Source organism: Salvia hispanica, chromosome 4 (genome assembly GCF_023119035.1).
Source record: "Salvia hispanica cultivar TCC Black 2014 chromosome 4, UniMelb_Shisp_WGS_1.0, whole genome shotgun sequence".
NCBI classification, from domain to species: Eukaryota; Viridiplantae; Streptophyta; class Magnoliopsida; order Lamiales; family Lamiaceae; genus Salvia; species Salvia hispanica.
The window spans coordinates 1,627,108-1,641,591 of NC_062968.1; the positions used below are offsets into that span (position 1 = coordinate 1,627,108).

At 38.4% G+C, this 14,484-nt stretch overlaps 3 protein-coding genes across 3 annotated transcripts; 1 reads left to right on the forward strand and 2 right to left on the reverse strand.

The window, feature by feature from the left end:
• Positions 1-954: 954 nt before the first annotated feature.
• LOC125185589 lies at positions 955-8,531 on the reverse strand. Its single transcript, XM_048082150.1, is given in 6 exon segments — positions 955-2,870; positions 2,873-3,656; positions 5,090-5,307; positions 6,099-7,548; positions 7,550-8,203; positions 8,205-8,531. Coding segments are annotated over 6 exon segments (5,082 nt in total). The 5' UTR covers positions 8,517-8,531; the 3' UTR covers positions 955-1,206.
• Positions 8,532-8,906: 375 nt separating this feature from the next.
• Positions 8,907-9,282, reverse strand: LOC125218877. Its single transcript, XM_048120666.1, has one exon. It carries the CDS (start codon positions 9,161-9,163, stop codon positions 8,960-8,962), a length of 204 nt encoding a protein of 67 aa, XP_047976623.1. The 5' UTR covers positions 9,164-9,282; the 3' UTR covers positions 8,907-8,959.
• Positions 9,283-9,822: 540 nt separating this feature from the next.
• Positions 9,823-11,605, forward strand: LOC125218460 (uncharacterized protein C6C3.02c-like). Its single transcript, XM_048120131.1, has 5 exons — positions 9,823-9,967; positions 10,449-10,502; positions 10,662-10,745; positions 10,866-11,032; positions 11,277-11,605. Exons 1-5 carry the CDS (start codon positions 9,946-9,948, stop codon positions 11,373-11,375), a joined length of 426 nt encoding a protein of 141 aa, XP_047976088.1. The 5' UTR covers positions 9,823-9,945; the 3' UTR covers positions 11,376-11,605.
• The last annotated feature ends 2,879 nt before the right edge of the window (positions 11,606-14,484 follow it).

Sequence of the window (14,484 nt, forward strand, 5' to 3'; positions counted from 1 at the left end):
ATAAAGTGAAATGTAACCAATTTTGGGGGATGGATGGAAATTGTAAAATGTGACAAAATCTCAAGGGAGACGAAAGGAGTATTATTATTGTAGATAAACAAAAAAAAAGTAAAAACAAAATATAAATGATGAAACGGTGCCGTTTTGACACCCCCGCACCCCATCCAAATTTGATTTTCATCTTCCCCAATTCATAACCCTAGAAACCTTTCCTCTCAATTTTTCATTTTGTCCTCAACCAATAACCACATGCTCGGCGCCCCAGCGAGGGATCAGGCGCTCTCCCTCCTCGCCGCCGCGATCAACCACGGCGATTTGGCCGTCAAGTTGTCGTCGTTGAAGCAGGCCAAAGACATCCTGTTATCTGTCGAGCCGTCTCAGGTGGCGGAGCTTTTGACTAACTTAGCCGAGCTTCAGTCTTACTCCAGTCAGGAAACATCTCCTTGAGTGAGCAATGCTTGCACCAATATCTATTTTTTTTCTGTTTTCGTTTTAGTATTCATTAATGCAGTACAAAACCAAATCATGATTAGATTCTACTAGCTCATGTGTAGGCTGCCTTTTGATTTTGCCCTTTTAATGCGATTGGTATATTTTATTTTATGAATTCACATCGTTTTTGAGCTCCTTTCTGGTTAGATACATTACACCATTAAATATCTAGTCTGGCTTAATCTCAAAACTGAAGCTTTTGGATAAATAATAGCATTAGCCTTTTCCTATGGAGTGTAATGTTAACATTGACTCCCTCCTTGGATAATCATCTTTACTCGGGAACTTCTTAACGTGACGAAACTCCGTTATTAAGTTGCATTTCCATGAGAAGGCCTTATTTTGATGTGTCTCTCTTGGCAACTACATTAGTACTGCAGTTTTGGCATATTTTGGTAGAACAAGCTTGTTTCACCATTAATTGTTGTGCTTTTAGTTGATGATGGAATGAATGGAGATATAGTAAAAGAAAAACACCACTAACATTGTTTTGTTGCAAAGTGATTATAGAACACTAATTACAATTCCTTGGATTCAACTTTCAAGTAGAAATTACAATGAATTTCTATTTCAGTTTCACCCCTTTATTGGCTGTACTCTCAACCTTGAGTATCATCATTAGCATTTGATTCAATTTGAACATACAGAATTGAGTATACGTCCGACTTTGAGCATAGAGAAACGAGACTTACATTACATGTGTTGGCTTAAGACTCAAGCAGTTCCAGCTTCTTCAACTTGTTGTGTTGGGTGTGTGTCTTGTAGTGCCATGGCTAACTCAAGGCCTTTAACTACATCTGCCATTGCAGGCCTCTCTTGCGGCTGTAAATGTAAGCATCTGCCTCCGATTCCAACAAACGCTTCCAAACAAGCTGCTGAAATCTGCCCCGTCAAGCTCTGGTCAATCAGCTGATCCAGTTTCCCCTCTTGTATGCAATACCGAGCCCACCCGGCTAGGCTATGTTGCTCTTCCTCGAGTCTCATGTCCACTGCAGCTCTTCCAGATATAACTTCAAATAAAACCACCCCAAAAGCATATACATCCGATTTACTCGTCAGTTTACAGGTCGAGAAGTACTCAGGGTCTAAGTATCCGAACGTGCCTTTAACGTTGGTGCTGATGTGGGTGAATGACTCATTTTCTGGTCCCATTTTGGACAGTCCAAAATCTGAGATTTTCGCCACCCATTTCCTGTCAAGTAGGATGTTGGTGGACTTAACGTCACGGTGGATGATGGCGTGTTTGGTGCCAGTGTGGAGGTAGTCCAGTCCCTTGGCAGCGCCTAGACAGATTTGAAGGCGTTGCTTCCACATTAAGGGTGAGTTGATGGAGTTGCAGATTTGGTCACGGAGGGTGCCATGGGCCATGTAGTCGTATACCAGGATCATCTCGCCGTTGTCGTTGCAGTAGCCGATGAGGGAGACCAAGTGGAGGTGGCGAAGCTTGGAGAGCATGTCGATCTCAGTAAGGAACTCGGGAGCGCCTTGGTTGGAGGTGGACTTGAGCCTTTTGATTGCTACTGTTGTGGCCGCGTTATCGATGAATCCTTTATAGACGTTGCCGAAGCCTCCCCTGCCGATGACGAAGCTGTCGTCGAAGTTGCGGGTGGCAGTCCTGATCTCGGCGATTGAGAAGTATCTGCATGTATCGCAACGCAGGGAGACGCCTGATCCCCTAGTTCCTGCAGTGGACCTTGACTTCCGTTGCCGCCAGAGAACCAAGATAGACACGGCTGCAACCACCACAATTAGGCTGATAACACTCCCCACCACAGTGTAAATCACAAAACTGTTTTTCTTCTTCATTGGCGGGTTCCCTGGTACTGAAGCCGGCGGTGAATCGATCACCAGTTCATGGTTGGATGCTGCAAAACTTGCTGTCGAATCATTGAGTTTGAAAATTTCTAATCCATTTAGCATAGCGCTGATATATCTTGGCACCAAAGATAGCCGCAGGTCTTGCTTTCCACGATTTTCTACATCAGGAACCCATGTTATGTAGTCTCTGAAGATGGGAATATCAGGGTTGCCGGCCAAGATGATGGCATCGACTGTAATATCTGCCATCTGATCATTGATTATAATTGTAAACAATGAGCCGTTTTCCTTTTCGTGAACAAAATCACAAAAGTGGAAGCGGAGCATATAGAAGAATCCAGAATCAACTGGAAATGCCCAATTTAAATTTCTGCTGATGCTGGTCATTGTTCTAGCAGATTTGTATACTGCTGGCGGTGCGACATATGGAGGAGTATTGTTGGTGTAGTGGATGACAATCCCCTCGTCATGTGGCGTCCATCCATAATCGCAGCAGAATATGTAATCATCATCAGGACTCCACCTCCGAAACATGCCACTATCTTCTTCTATCGAAACGAGGTGCCGCCCACATTCAACCTGTAAAGATTTTGCAAAGCCGTATTGCTGTTGAGATAAAACAACCTATCCACGAATTTGATTTCCTCGCCTTCTTCATCAAGGTAGAGTTTATCAGGTATAGACACAATTTCAATTCCGTTTACAAAAGCATAAGATTTTGGACTGGGGGTGAAGGTTAAATCGAGTCTTTGGGTTGCTCCAATGCTAATGATGAATTCCATCATAAAAGAAGGTCGTTTTAAACTCTTGGAATAAAGGAAAGCACTGAAGTGTGTAAACAGGGTGAAGGAATTGGCATTGACAGAGAAGAGAGATTGACTAGTGTTGGCGTCGGAATAGATGCTGGGGTACATGTAAAGGCGGAGGAATTTCTGGCCTCGACTGAGGGGGAAATTGTATGTGAAAGGGGAATGGAAAACACGAGCCGTCTTGTAAGGGACTGCAGGAACCCAAGGATCCATAGTGAGAGCTTCGGAAGCTGAAGATATGGGAGCGTTTGATGGCACGTATTTTGAACCTTGATCGCTGTCCCAGCTCCGGAGGCTGGTGTCTTTTGTGATTGTTGATGCGCCGCAGCTTAGGAGGATTACTTCTGTGGCGTTGTACGCTGTGGCGGAGGCAGCGCTGCTGGTCATTTTGATTGTTGAATATATACAGATGAAGAAGAACAAGTATAAAGGGTGGAACATCATCGTTTTAGGTTTGTTTGTGCTTTTTTTAGCATCTGAATTCTGGCAATTAAATTGCTGTGCAGCCATAGGATATGGAATAAGTGATGCCGAAGACTTGGAAAAGACTCTTCATTACTTTTGAACAAGTCTGTGGCTATATTTTAGCTCTTGGCTTCTCTCCAATCAATTTAGCAAAAACCCCACTAACAGGACTATATTTTTATGTCGTTTTGATTTAGAGATCTATATTTTAGCTCTCTGAATCAAAAGGACATAAAAATAGATTGTTGATCAAGTATTGAATCAAAAGGATAGGAATGTCAATGCAGTCTGCAATTCATGGACCGAATATTTATGAATAGTTTGTACAGTAACAAAAGTGTTTTGTGGCCATGCGCAGCTATGAACGGATGCATGGGAATGTATGGTGGATATGCGTGGATGCATGGGAAGCTAGAGTGGGGTGCAACACATATGATCAAGATCAAGAGCTCTGTTGTTAGGCCGTTAGGTGTAAACGGTTGTAACTGTTTCGGTGTGACTCTCACACATCCGAGTTAGATATAAGTGTGATAGTTGTAGCTCATTGTTTTTGGTTCAAGTTGTATACACTCAACCAATTGAAAAAGTTCGATTCGTTGAATAAAGTAGATCCTCTTCCACTATTCTTGTTTGTTATCTTGATCCTAATTTTCGCATACTCTCTAATTTACAACAAAAAGAAAATCTCTCTTTTCTCAGCTAACAGCCTAACATTGGTGTATTTGTAGTGTTTTACTACTTGTATGAATTTTTTTATGGAAATAAACCTTTTCACCTTTGGTCTCAACAAATTCAAATGAAATAGAAACGTCGCACTGTTTCAATTAAATGAGAGAAATGTGGAAAAGATTTGGTGAAAAAAGTGGAGAAAGTTAATAAAAAATAGAAAATATTGAAAGTTAATGACTTAATGTATTCATATTTTAAAATAGTTTTAAGGAAAAATCAGAACATAAAGTTTATGTAGTTATTAGTACCAAAAAATATAACCTCTATGAAAATGCTTTTGCAAAATATGAAGAAGCAACAATGAATCAATTATAAATTTCGAAAATGAATGAAAAGTAGTAGTGTACTTCATTCGACTCTCAAGAATAAGTATTATTAATAGTTGCAAATATTTGAAAAGTGGATAAAATACCAATAATATAAGTATATTATAATTATAAATTATTAAAAGTAGTAGTGACTTGTGTACTTCATTCGTCCATCAAGTATAACTATTATTAATAGTTGCAAATTCGAAAAGTGGATAAAATGCCAATAATTTAAATATATTATAAATTATTAAAAGATTGTTCAAAAAGATTACATATCTGATATTATTTGAAGACGATTAATAAACTATTAAGTTTTTATTAGATTAACAATTTGAGGAAATCTTAGATTTAAGGTGTGAATAGTTATAATTTTCTCTAAATTAAAATAACATCAAATTTCAGATTTAACGATCTTTTACATAAATTCCACTTAAAATTTAAAATTATATATAAGGTAGGGAGCGCCTTGATCGCCGACGCGTCGAGGCCGCGGGCAGAGGCGTCGTAGCAGTAGTGGTAGATGATGTAGAAGCTCAAGACGAGGGCGACGACGAGGATGTCCATGGGGATGGAGATGAGGCCGGCCATGTGATCTGGATTGGGGTTTGGTTGGGCTGCCGCCGGCGAAAGGGATAGAAAGAGGAAGAAGTTGTAGGAATGTTCATAGGGTGTCATGCCAAAACCTGATTATCGTAGTTATAGATGCTATCGGATGAATATGCTATACGATGTGAATTCCGAAGCATGTTCGTGTTATAGATGCTACAAGTCACAGAGTGTCATGCCAAAGCCCGATTATCGTAGTTATCGTGGGTCATACGCTCGACGAGAGGCTGATTTGTTCGGAGAGGTGTCGCAAGGTCTTGGTGAGTCAGCGAGGCTCACATCAATTGGCCATTATGAATGTTCACTTTTACAATAAATGGTAAATGTCCAACATTTCACTAACTCATTTCACTTACCATACATTTTATTAGTGTAAATTTGTATTAACATAGGGACCCAAATATCTTATTCTTTCATAGTGTTTGAACACACGGATTTCAATTTAGATAAAAAGTAAAGGTATGGATGAAAATCAAATATAGATATATGACTATTTTTTATGGACGGTGGAAGTACTACTCCATCCGTTCCCTAAATATTGTCACAGTTTTATCGGGCATGTGAGTCATACTTTTAAAGTACTATTAGTTTTATAAGTACTAATAAAATGTGAGTGAAAATACGTTACTGGAATATGGGGTCCACTACCAAAAATGGTATAAAGTGAAATGTAACCAATTTTGGGGGATGGATGAAAATTGAAAAATGTGACAAAGTCCTGTACTCTCAACCTTGAGTATCATCATTAGCATTTGATTCAATTTGAACATACAGAATTGAGCATATAACCAACTTTGAGCATAGAGAAACGAGTAGTATTACATTACATGTGTTGGCTTAAGACTCAAGCAGTTCCAGCTTCTTCAACTTGTTCTATTGGGTGCCTGTTGTAGAGCCATGGCTAACTCAAGGCCTTTAACTACATCTGCCATTGCAGGCCTCTCTTTCGGCTGAAAATGTATGCATCTGCCTCCAATTCCAACAAATGCTTCCAAACAAGCTGCTGAAATCTGCCCCGTCAAGCTGGGATCAATCAGCTGATCCACTTTTCCCTCTTGTATGCAGAGCCGAGCCCATCCGGCTAGGCTATGTTGCTCCTCCTCAAGTCTCATGTCCACTGCAGCTCTTCCAGATACAACTTCGAATAAAACCACCCCAAAAGCATATACATCAGATTTTGTCGTCAGTTTACAGGTCGAGAAGTACTCGGGGTCTAAGTATCCGAACGTGCCTTTGACGTTGGTGCTGATGTGGGTGAATGACTCATTTTCTGGTCCCATTTTGGACAGTCCAAAATCTGAGATTTTGGCCACCCATTTCCCATCAAGTAGGATGTTGGTGGACTTGACGTCGCGATGGATTATGGCGTGCTTGGTGCCGGTGTGGAGGTAGTCCAGTCCCTTGGCGGCGCCCAGGCAGATTTGGAGGCGCTGCTTCCACATTAAGGGCGAGTTGTTGGAGTTGCAGATGTGGTCGCGGAGGGTGCCATGGGCCATGTAGTCGTATACCAGGATCATCTCGCCGTTGTCGTTGCAGTAGCCGATGAGGGAGACCAAGTGGAGGTAGCGAAGCTTGGAAAGCATGTCGATCTCAGTAAGAAACTCGCAAGTGCCTTGGTTGGAGGTGGAGTTGAGCCTTTTGATTGCTACTGTTGTGGCCGCGTTATCGATGAATCCTTTATAGACGTTGCCGAAGCCTCCCCTGCCGATGACGAAGCTGTCGTCGAAGTTGCGGGTGGCAGTCCTGATCTCGGCGATTGAGAAGTATCTGCATGTATCGCAACGCAGGGAGATGCCTGATTCCCTAGTTCCCGCAGTGGACCTCGACTTCCGTTGCCGCCAGAGAACCAAGATAGACACGGCTGCAACCACCACAATTAGGCTGATAACACTCCCCACCACAGTGTAAATCACAAAACTGTTTTTCTTCTTCATTGGCGGGTTCCCTGGTACTGAAGCCGGCGGTGAATCGATCACCAGTTTATTGTTGGATGCTGCAAAACTTGCAGTCGAATCATTGAGTTTGAAAATTTCTAATCCATTTAGCATAGCATTGATGTATCTTGGTCCGGACTTAACGTTAGGAACTAAAGATAGCCGCAGGTCTTGCATTCCACGATTTCCAACATCAGGAACCCATGTTATGTAATCTTTGAAGATGGGAAGATCAGGGGCGCCAGCCGAGAAGATGACATCGACTGTAATATCTGCAGTCTGATTATTGATTATTATTGTAAACGATATGTCGTTTTCCTTTTTGTGAACAAAATCACAAAAGTGGAAGCGGAGCATATAGAAGAATCCAGAATCAACCGGAAATTGCCCATATTAAATTTCTGCTGACATTGGTCATTGTTCTAGCAGATTTGTATACTGCTGGCGGTGCGACATATGGAGGAGTATTGTTGGTGTAGTGGATGACAATCCCCTCGTCATGCGGCGTCAATCCCATATCGCCGTAGAATATGTAATCATCGTCAGGACTCCAGCTCCGAAACATGCCACTATCTTCTTCTATCGAAACAGAGGTGCCGCCCACATTCAACCTGTAAAGATTTTGCAAAGCCGTATTGCTGTTGAGATAAAACAACCTATCCACGAATTTGATTTCCTCGCCTTCTTCATCAAGGTAGAGTTTATCAGGTATAGACACAATTTCAATTCCGTTTACAAAAGCATAAGATTTTGGACTGGGGGTGAAGGTTAAATTGAGTATTTCGGTTGCTCCAATGCTAATGATGAATTCCATCATAAAAGAAGGTCGTTTTAAACTCTTGGAATAAAGGAAAGCACTGAAGTGTGTAAACAGGGTGAAGGAATTGGCATTGACAGAGAAGAGAGATTGACTAGTGTTGGCGTCGGAATAGATGCTGGGGTACATGTAAAGGCGGAGGAATTTCTGGCCTCGACTGAGGGGGAAATTGTATGTGAAAGGGGAATGGAAAACACGAGCCGTCTTGTAAGGGACTGCTAGGAACCGAAGGATCCATAGTGAGAGCTTCGGAAGCTGAAGATATGGGAGCGTTTGATGGCACGTATTTTGAACCTTGATCGCTGTCCCAACTCCGGAGGCTGGTGTCGTTTGTGATTGTTGATGCGCCGCAGCTTAGGAGGATTACTTCTGTGGCGTTGTACGCTGTGGCGGAGGCAGCGCTGCTGGTCATTTTGATTGTTGAATATATACAGATGAAGAAGAACAAGTATAAAGGGTGGAACATCATCGTTTTAGGTTTGTTTGTGCTTTTTTTAGCATCTGAATTCTGGCAATTAAATTGCTGTGCAGCCATAGGATATGGAATAAGTGATGCCAAAGACTTGGAAAGGTCTTCATTACTTTTGAACAAGTCTATGGCTATATTTTAGCTCTTGGCTTCTCTCCGATCAATTTAGCGAACCCCACCAAGAGGACTGTTTTGTCCGGGGATAGGGATGTCGATGCAGACTGCAATCATGGACCGAATATTATTAAGGCATTAACTGACAATTGGTTTGATACTTGATCAAAGATCTTGATTAACAATTTGTATATTTGTCTTCTCATTTTTTTCAATTGTAATGTAAGCATAAGAATAAAGATAGAGAACGTAACAAAATAAAGATTGCATATACAAGTGTGGGAAACGGTAAGAATTTTTTTAAAAAAATGTTCATAAAAATATTATTTAAATGATTCACTCTACTTAAACATCATCATTCATTACATTGCAATGGGAGAAAATTGAAATCTAATCTAATCTGTCTGGGAGGCTAGGAAGAGGAAGAAGAGAATGGCGGCCAGGAAGAGAGGGAAGACGAAGAGCAGCGAAAACGAAGGTGGCTGGACCGGGCCGGGCGCCATCCCGAGTGGCAGGAGGAGTAGAAGCATTGCTACAACAAGCAACGCCACCACCGACCCCGCCCCCCATCCGCCTTGCTCAGCCTCCTCCCTAGCCATATTCTCAACTCAGTAAAAATATGGTGTGTTTAAATAAGAAAATGTGGTAAATGTGACTGGAAAATAAAAATTTATTTATAAGTTGCATGGTGGCTTTTGGCAGAGGACACATCTGTTCGATTCATAGTGTTTTACTAGTTGGGTATGATTTTTTTATGGAAATAAACCTTTTCACCTTTGATCTCAACAAATTCAAACAAATGAGTAAATGTTAAATTTAAGGTGTGAAGTGCTATAATTTTCTTTAAATTAAAATAACGTCAAATTTCAGATGTAACGATTTTTTAATAAATTCCACATAAAATTTAAAATTATATGTTAGACAGATGATTTTTCTAATTTCCATAAAATACCAATTTATTATTTGCATTCTTAACGGAAAATAAGATATTTTCGCACTTTTTAAAGATGAACGATCTTAAGTGAAAAATATGATTTATTTTGTTATTATTATCAGTAATATAAATAATAATCGGATGTATTTTCATAAATAAGTGCAAATTAAAATAATTTATAAATATCAAAAAGCAATATACGTATGAGTAATAATAACAAATTAACAAAATATCCGTATTCTAGAAGAATCATGCTCCTCTCGCCATAGCCCTCAGCGAATCACAATTTGCCACGTATTAGTATACGAGACCTGGCCAAACGCCCCCAAATCAGGTTATAAATTAGGGTTTTGTTGAACCTTCATTTCCAAAACACTTCCTAATTTCCGTCGACTCTCTCCTTCCTAGGTTTTTCATTCAGCCGATTCCAAATATCCAGAAGCAAAAATGGCTCGCCGTAGCTCCGGTGGTAAGTTTTCTCATTTTCCGCCTTTGTTTTCGTATTGTTCGTCGATGATTTTTTCGGATCTATAATCGATTATTTACCGCTGGATTTGATAGAGTCGACTTTTGCTCCTTTATTGTATCGATTCGTTGCTGTGATTATGAGCATGTAATTTATTCAGCTGTTTTATTGTATGGATTTCTTGTATGTTGCAATCTTGGATTTTGTTTATTTTGGATATAATGAGATTAGGTAGGATAAATTTGTTCTGGATTTGATTGTATGCGCTCTTCTTTATTTGAGAATGGATTTACCTTGAACGATTGATTTATTCTGTACCACAAGCTATTATTGAAATTTGGTGAAATGAAATCTCCTAATTTGCTAGGGTTTAACGCTGTTGTTCAACTGCTTTTATTCTTATTGGTATCAACTCTGCAATATATAGTTTGTATGGATACTTCTTTTGATAAGTGTATCACCGTTTGCTCCACTTGATTTGCAGGAAGATCTCGCCCAGCCCCTCGTCCAGCTGCACGTAGCCCGCCTCCTCAGAAAGGTTTCTGACTGCTGCATCTCTATTCTAGAACATTGTATTTACAGCTGTGTTGAAAAACTGTGGCATTTACATTTCATTACTTCAACAAATCACAACTGGCTTCAGTTTCAGCTTATGTGTGTATTTCTAGCTAATGCTTTCTTCTGTGGCTTTGTGTAGTGAGCAGCGCTCCTCCTCCAGCTCCGGTCCAAGGTGGCTCCGGTGGATCCATGCTTAGTGGCATTGGTTCAACCATTGCTCAGGGTATGGGGATTCTATTCGGAATATGGACTATGCAATTTATTTATTAGTTTCATAGTATGTTCTGTTAGATGTATATTAGTTTAGTCTCACTGATTTCCCACATCTGTTGTGCTTCTTTAGGGATGGCATTTGGTACTGGAAGCGCAATGGCACATAGGGCAGTTGATGCCGTTATGGGCCCACGCACAATTCAGCATGAAACCGTTGCATCCGAAGCTGCTGCAGCCCCAGCACCCAGCATGGGTGGATCTGATGCATGTGGCGTGCACAACAAGGCTTTCCAGGATGTAAGTACACGTCTTTGTTCAAATTTTGTCGAAAAACTAATCATCATCCCCATTTAGCTTGTGAATATATCAATTAGTAAGGAATTTCTTGGTAATTGGTTGTTCATGGGTGACACTCAATGGATCATTGTGCTATCATGTTTATCGTTTCTTGAGCTCTCGAACTCAATTATTTCCTTCGTGTAGAATGTCTTTTTTTTCGTTCTTCTAAATCTGAATAGCTCCTGTGCCGATCTTTCTGCAGTGCCTGAACAGCTATGGAAGTGACATCACCAAGTGCCAGTTCTACATGGACATGCTTGTTGAGTGCCGCAGAAACTCTGGTTCTTCGATGAGCGCCTAAGCGCAGTATGCACTCATTTGAAACTATTTCTATTGGAATGTCACTAAGGATTCCTATCATTGACATTGAATATTGGTTTTACATCATTTAAATTGGTGGTCTACAGACCTTGTTGGGCTTCTACTCGCACTCTGTTTACCATTTTGCATGGTGTTCATTGGAAAATAAAGAGAATCTTTTGAACTTGTTATTGTTGATGATAATGGATGCTCTTGTTCTTCATTGTGAAATTTAGTTTTGTACTATGCTTTAATTTCTAAATATTTGCCAAGTTCCTTGCACTTTACTGAGATGATGTTTGTGTGGAATTGTTATCATTAGATAGGTACTTCACACACTATTTACCCATAGCACACATATAATGTGTTCCACCTTCAAACAACACATATAACATGCAAACTATATACTCCCTATATATACATATACATTCAAACATACCCACATAATATACACACACTGAACTGTGCATATTTTGTGTATTTAGTGACTGTGTATATTGTGTGAGCACAATTTTTCAATTCGATAGTATTTACTCCGTCCACAAGAAATAGGGTTGTTGGTGTATGACGCTAAATGTGTCCTATTTTTTTGTGGATGGTGGGAGTATTAATTACTCACTCCGTTCAATAAGAGCACGCATTCTTATCTTATTAGTTGTCCTAATATATGTATTTTCTAATTTTGTAACTTTTTTCTCTCTAATGAAATCAGGATTTAGATTCCACTAACAATATTTTTATTATTATTATTTTTTTTTTATCTCTATCGTACTTTATTAGTTGTGCATTAAAACATGTGCTCAATTAAAAGTACATAATCTTGAGGAACTTAGGGAATTACTATTTTATTTAAACAAACAAAGGATTTGCAATTGAATTTCAATTTCAATTCAAATTCCAATTCCAATGAATTCAATTTCAATTCAAATTCCAATTCCAACTCCGTGTATCAAACGGACTATAATGATGTTGTCTTTTTGTTAATAAATAGATCTAGAAATATTCGAAGTAGTTAATTGACACGAAAAAGGTTAATCATGGTGAATAGTCAGAAAAATTCAATTTATAGCTTTATTTTGTTTATTTTATAGTTTAAATTTTGAGAAAACTTTTAAATACTTTGATTAGTTTTTTATAAGAGAAAAGTTTCATTATAGTTCAAATTCGTTTAATTGAGGCATGAAAGTTATTGTCTATGTCAATCAGCCAATACAAAAACTCTTGATCAAAACTATCTACTATTGCATCAAAATCAACATATGGCTGATAAAGTTGTACATTATTCAAACTCATCTTTATATAAAATAAAAGAAAATTAGTCTAAACTTTGTTCAAATACAATCCAGAAACAAATTCGAATACAAAAATAAATTACTAGAAACATAAGACATCGGTATGTATTTACTAGAAACATAAGACATCTGGCAATCTTTCATCTTTACAATCACATTCCCATCCCGTGGGCTTGATATCCAAATAACTAACATTAATTGCATTCACTTCTTCATCTTCTTCTTCGTCTTCTGTATCACTAATGTTTGCCCTATCGAACCCATCATCATGGCCATCTGGCTCGTCCCAATGTATTTCGTCAATGTATAGGTCGGGATTTAAGTCATCAGAATTGACGACAACGCCGTTGATCATGGCGAAAAATCTATATTTGCTTCTAAGGAAGGCCTCCTCTACAGCAGAGTCGTTCCAATCTGTGATTTTGTAGAAAAATCTTGTTTGCTTCTTGGCTTCTATGAAATTTTCCCATGTGAATGACCCTATTTTGTAGCAGAATTCCCTCTCCCATTTAGGTATTTTTGGCACCCAAACCACTGCAAATAATTTTGTAAAAGCACACGTATATTAGATAGAATTCAATATTTTTATGACCTCAAAAATTATGAACTAGATTAGTATATATACTTAGGTCAACAATAAAGCAAAAGAAAACACATCTTTGAAAAAAAAACAGCATATTGTATTATCAAAACTTCATCCTTTGATAAGAAAAATAATTTCATTATTCTATCTTGATTTGTAAATCAAAATTAGTTTCGTCTAGGTTTATAAAAACTTTTTCACCACTTTTTCTCTATCTTGTTTACATATTTTCTTTTCATCTCTCCTACTTTACTAACTTCGTATTAAAATTCATGCAGACTGGATGGATAAAAACAGAAAACCTGAAAAGTAAAGTAAAAGAGGTAACATACAATTTTGCGATATCTTCTTCGTCCGACCATGCAATCTCGAATCCTCGCAACGATGAAATCTTTGTCGCTTTCCCATTACTCGACGTTTATGTCACCGAGAAAATAAAAATTTTGAATGATAATAGATGATCCGAATTGAAAAGAAGTAAGCTATATTTCTTAGAAGAGAATACAGAGTAGGATCCTTGAATAGTATATATAGAAGAATTGGGAACAATGTTTTTCCTAAGTAGAATTGGAATCAAACTTATATAAGTACGTATTTACAATCTCTAGTTATCGAATTCTAATAGGAAATAAATTTATCTTGGTTTACTTACCATAATCTCCACTGATCTAATTCTCATCGGAAATAAATTTACTTACCATATATCGAAACAATGATAAACAATTTTTTTTAGTGTGATTACACATTGATATTGATAATTTATTGAATGCATGAATATCATAATGCAATAATAATAATAATAAATAATAATAATAATAATAATATAATAATAATAATTTCCTTAATGCGTACATTTCATCTCAAAATTATAATAGGAAATACCATCTAGTCATCTAATTATAACTGGAATTAAATTTACTTACCATATATCGAAACAATGATAAACAATTACTCCCTCAGTCCCAGATAATTCGACCCAGTATTCCATTTCGGGCCGTTCCACATAATTTGTCTCATTTCACTTTTACTATTTTTGGTAGTGGACTCCATATTCCACTAACTCATTCCTACTCACATTTTATTATAAAACTAATACTTTAAAAGTAGGACCCACATCCCATCAACTTTTTCAACTCACTTTTCATTAGATTTCTTAAAATTCGTACCGGATCAAAGTGTCCTAAATTATCTGAGACGGAGGGAGTATATTTTGAGTGGGATTACACATTGATATT

What these genes read in the sequence shown, in the direction of transcription:
- LOC125218877 (XM_048120666.1), bottom strand. Translation starts at nt 9,163, where the DNA reads ATGGCTAGGGAGGAGGCTGAGCAAGGCGGATGGGGGGCGGGGTCGGTG.
- LOC125218460 (XM_048120131.1), top strand. Translation starts at nt 9,946, where the DNA reads ATGGCTCGCCGTAGCTCCGGTG. An exon ending in GGCTCGCCGTAGCTCCGGTG is followed by an intron (nt 9,968 to 10,448) that starts GTAAGTTTTCTC and finishes CTTGATTTGCAG; the next exon opens with GAAGATCTCGCCCAGCCCCT. An exon ending in TGGTTCAACCATTGCTCAGG is followed by an intron (nt 10,746 to 10,865) that starts GTATGGGGATTC and finishes GTGCTTCTTTAG; the next exon opens with GGATGGCATTTGGTACTGGA.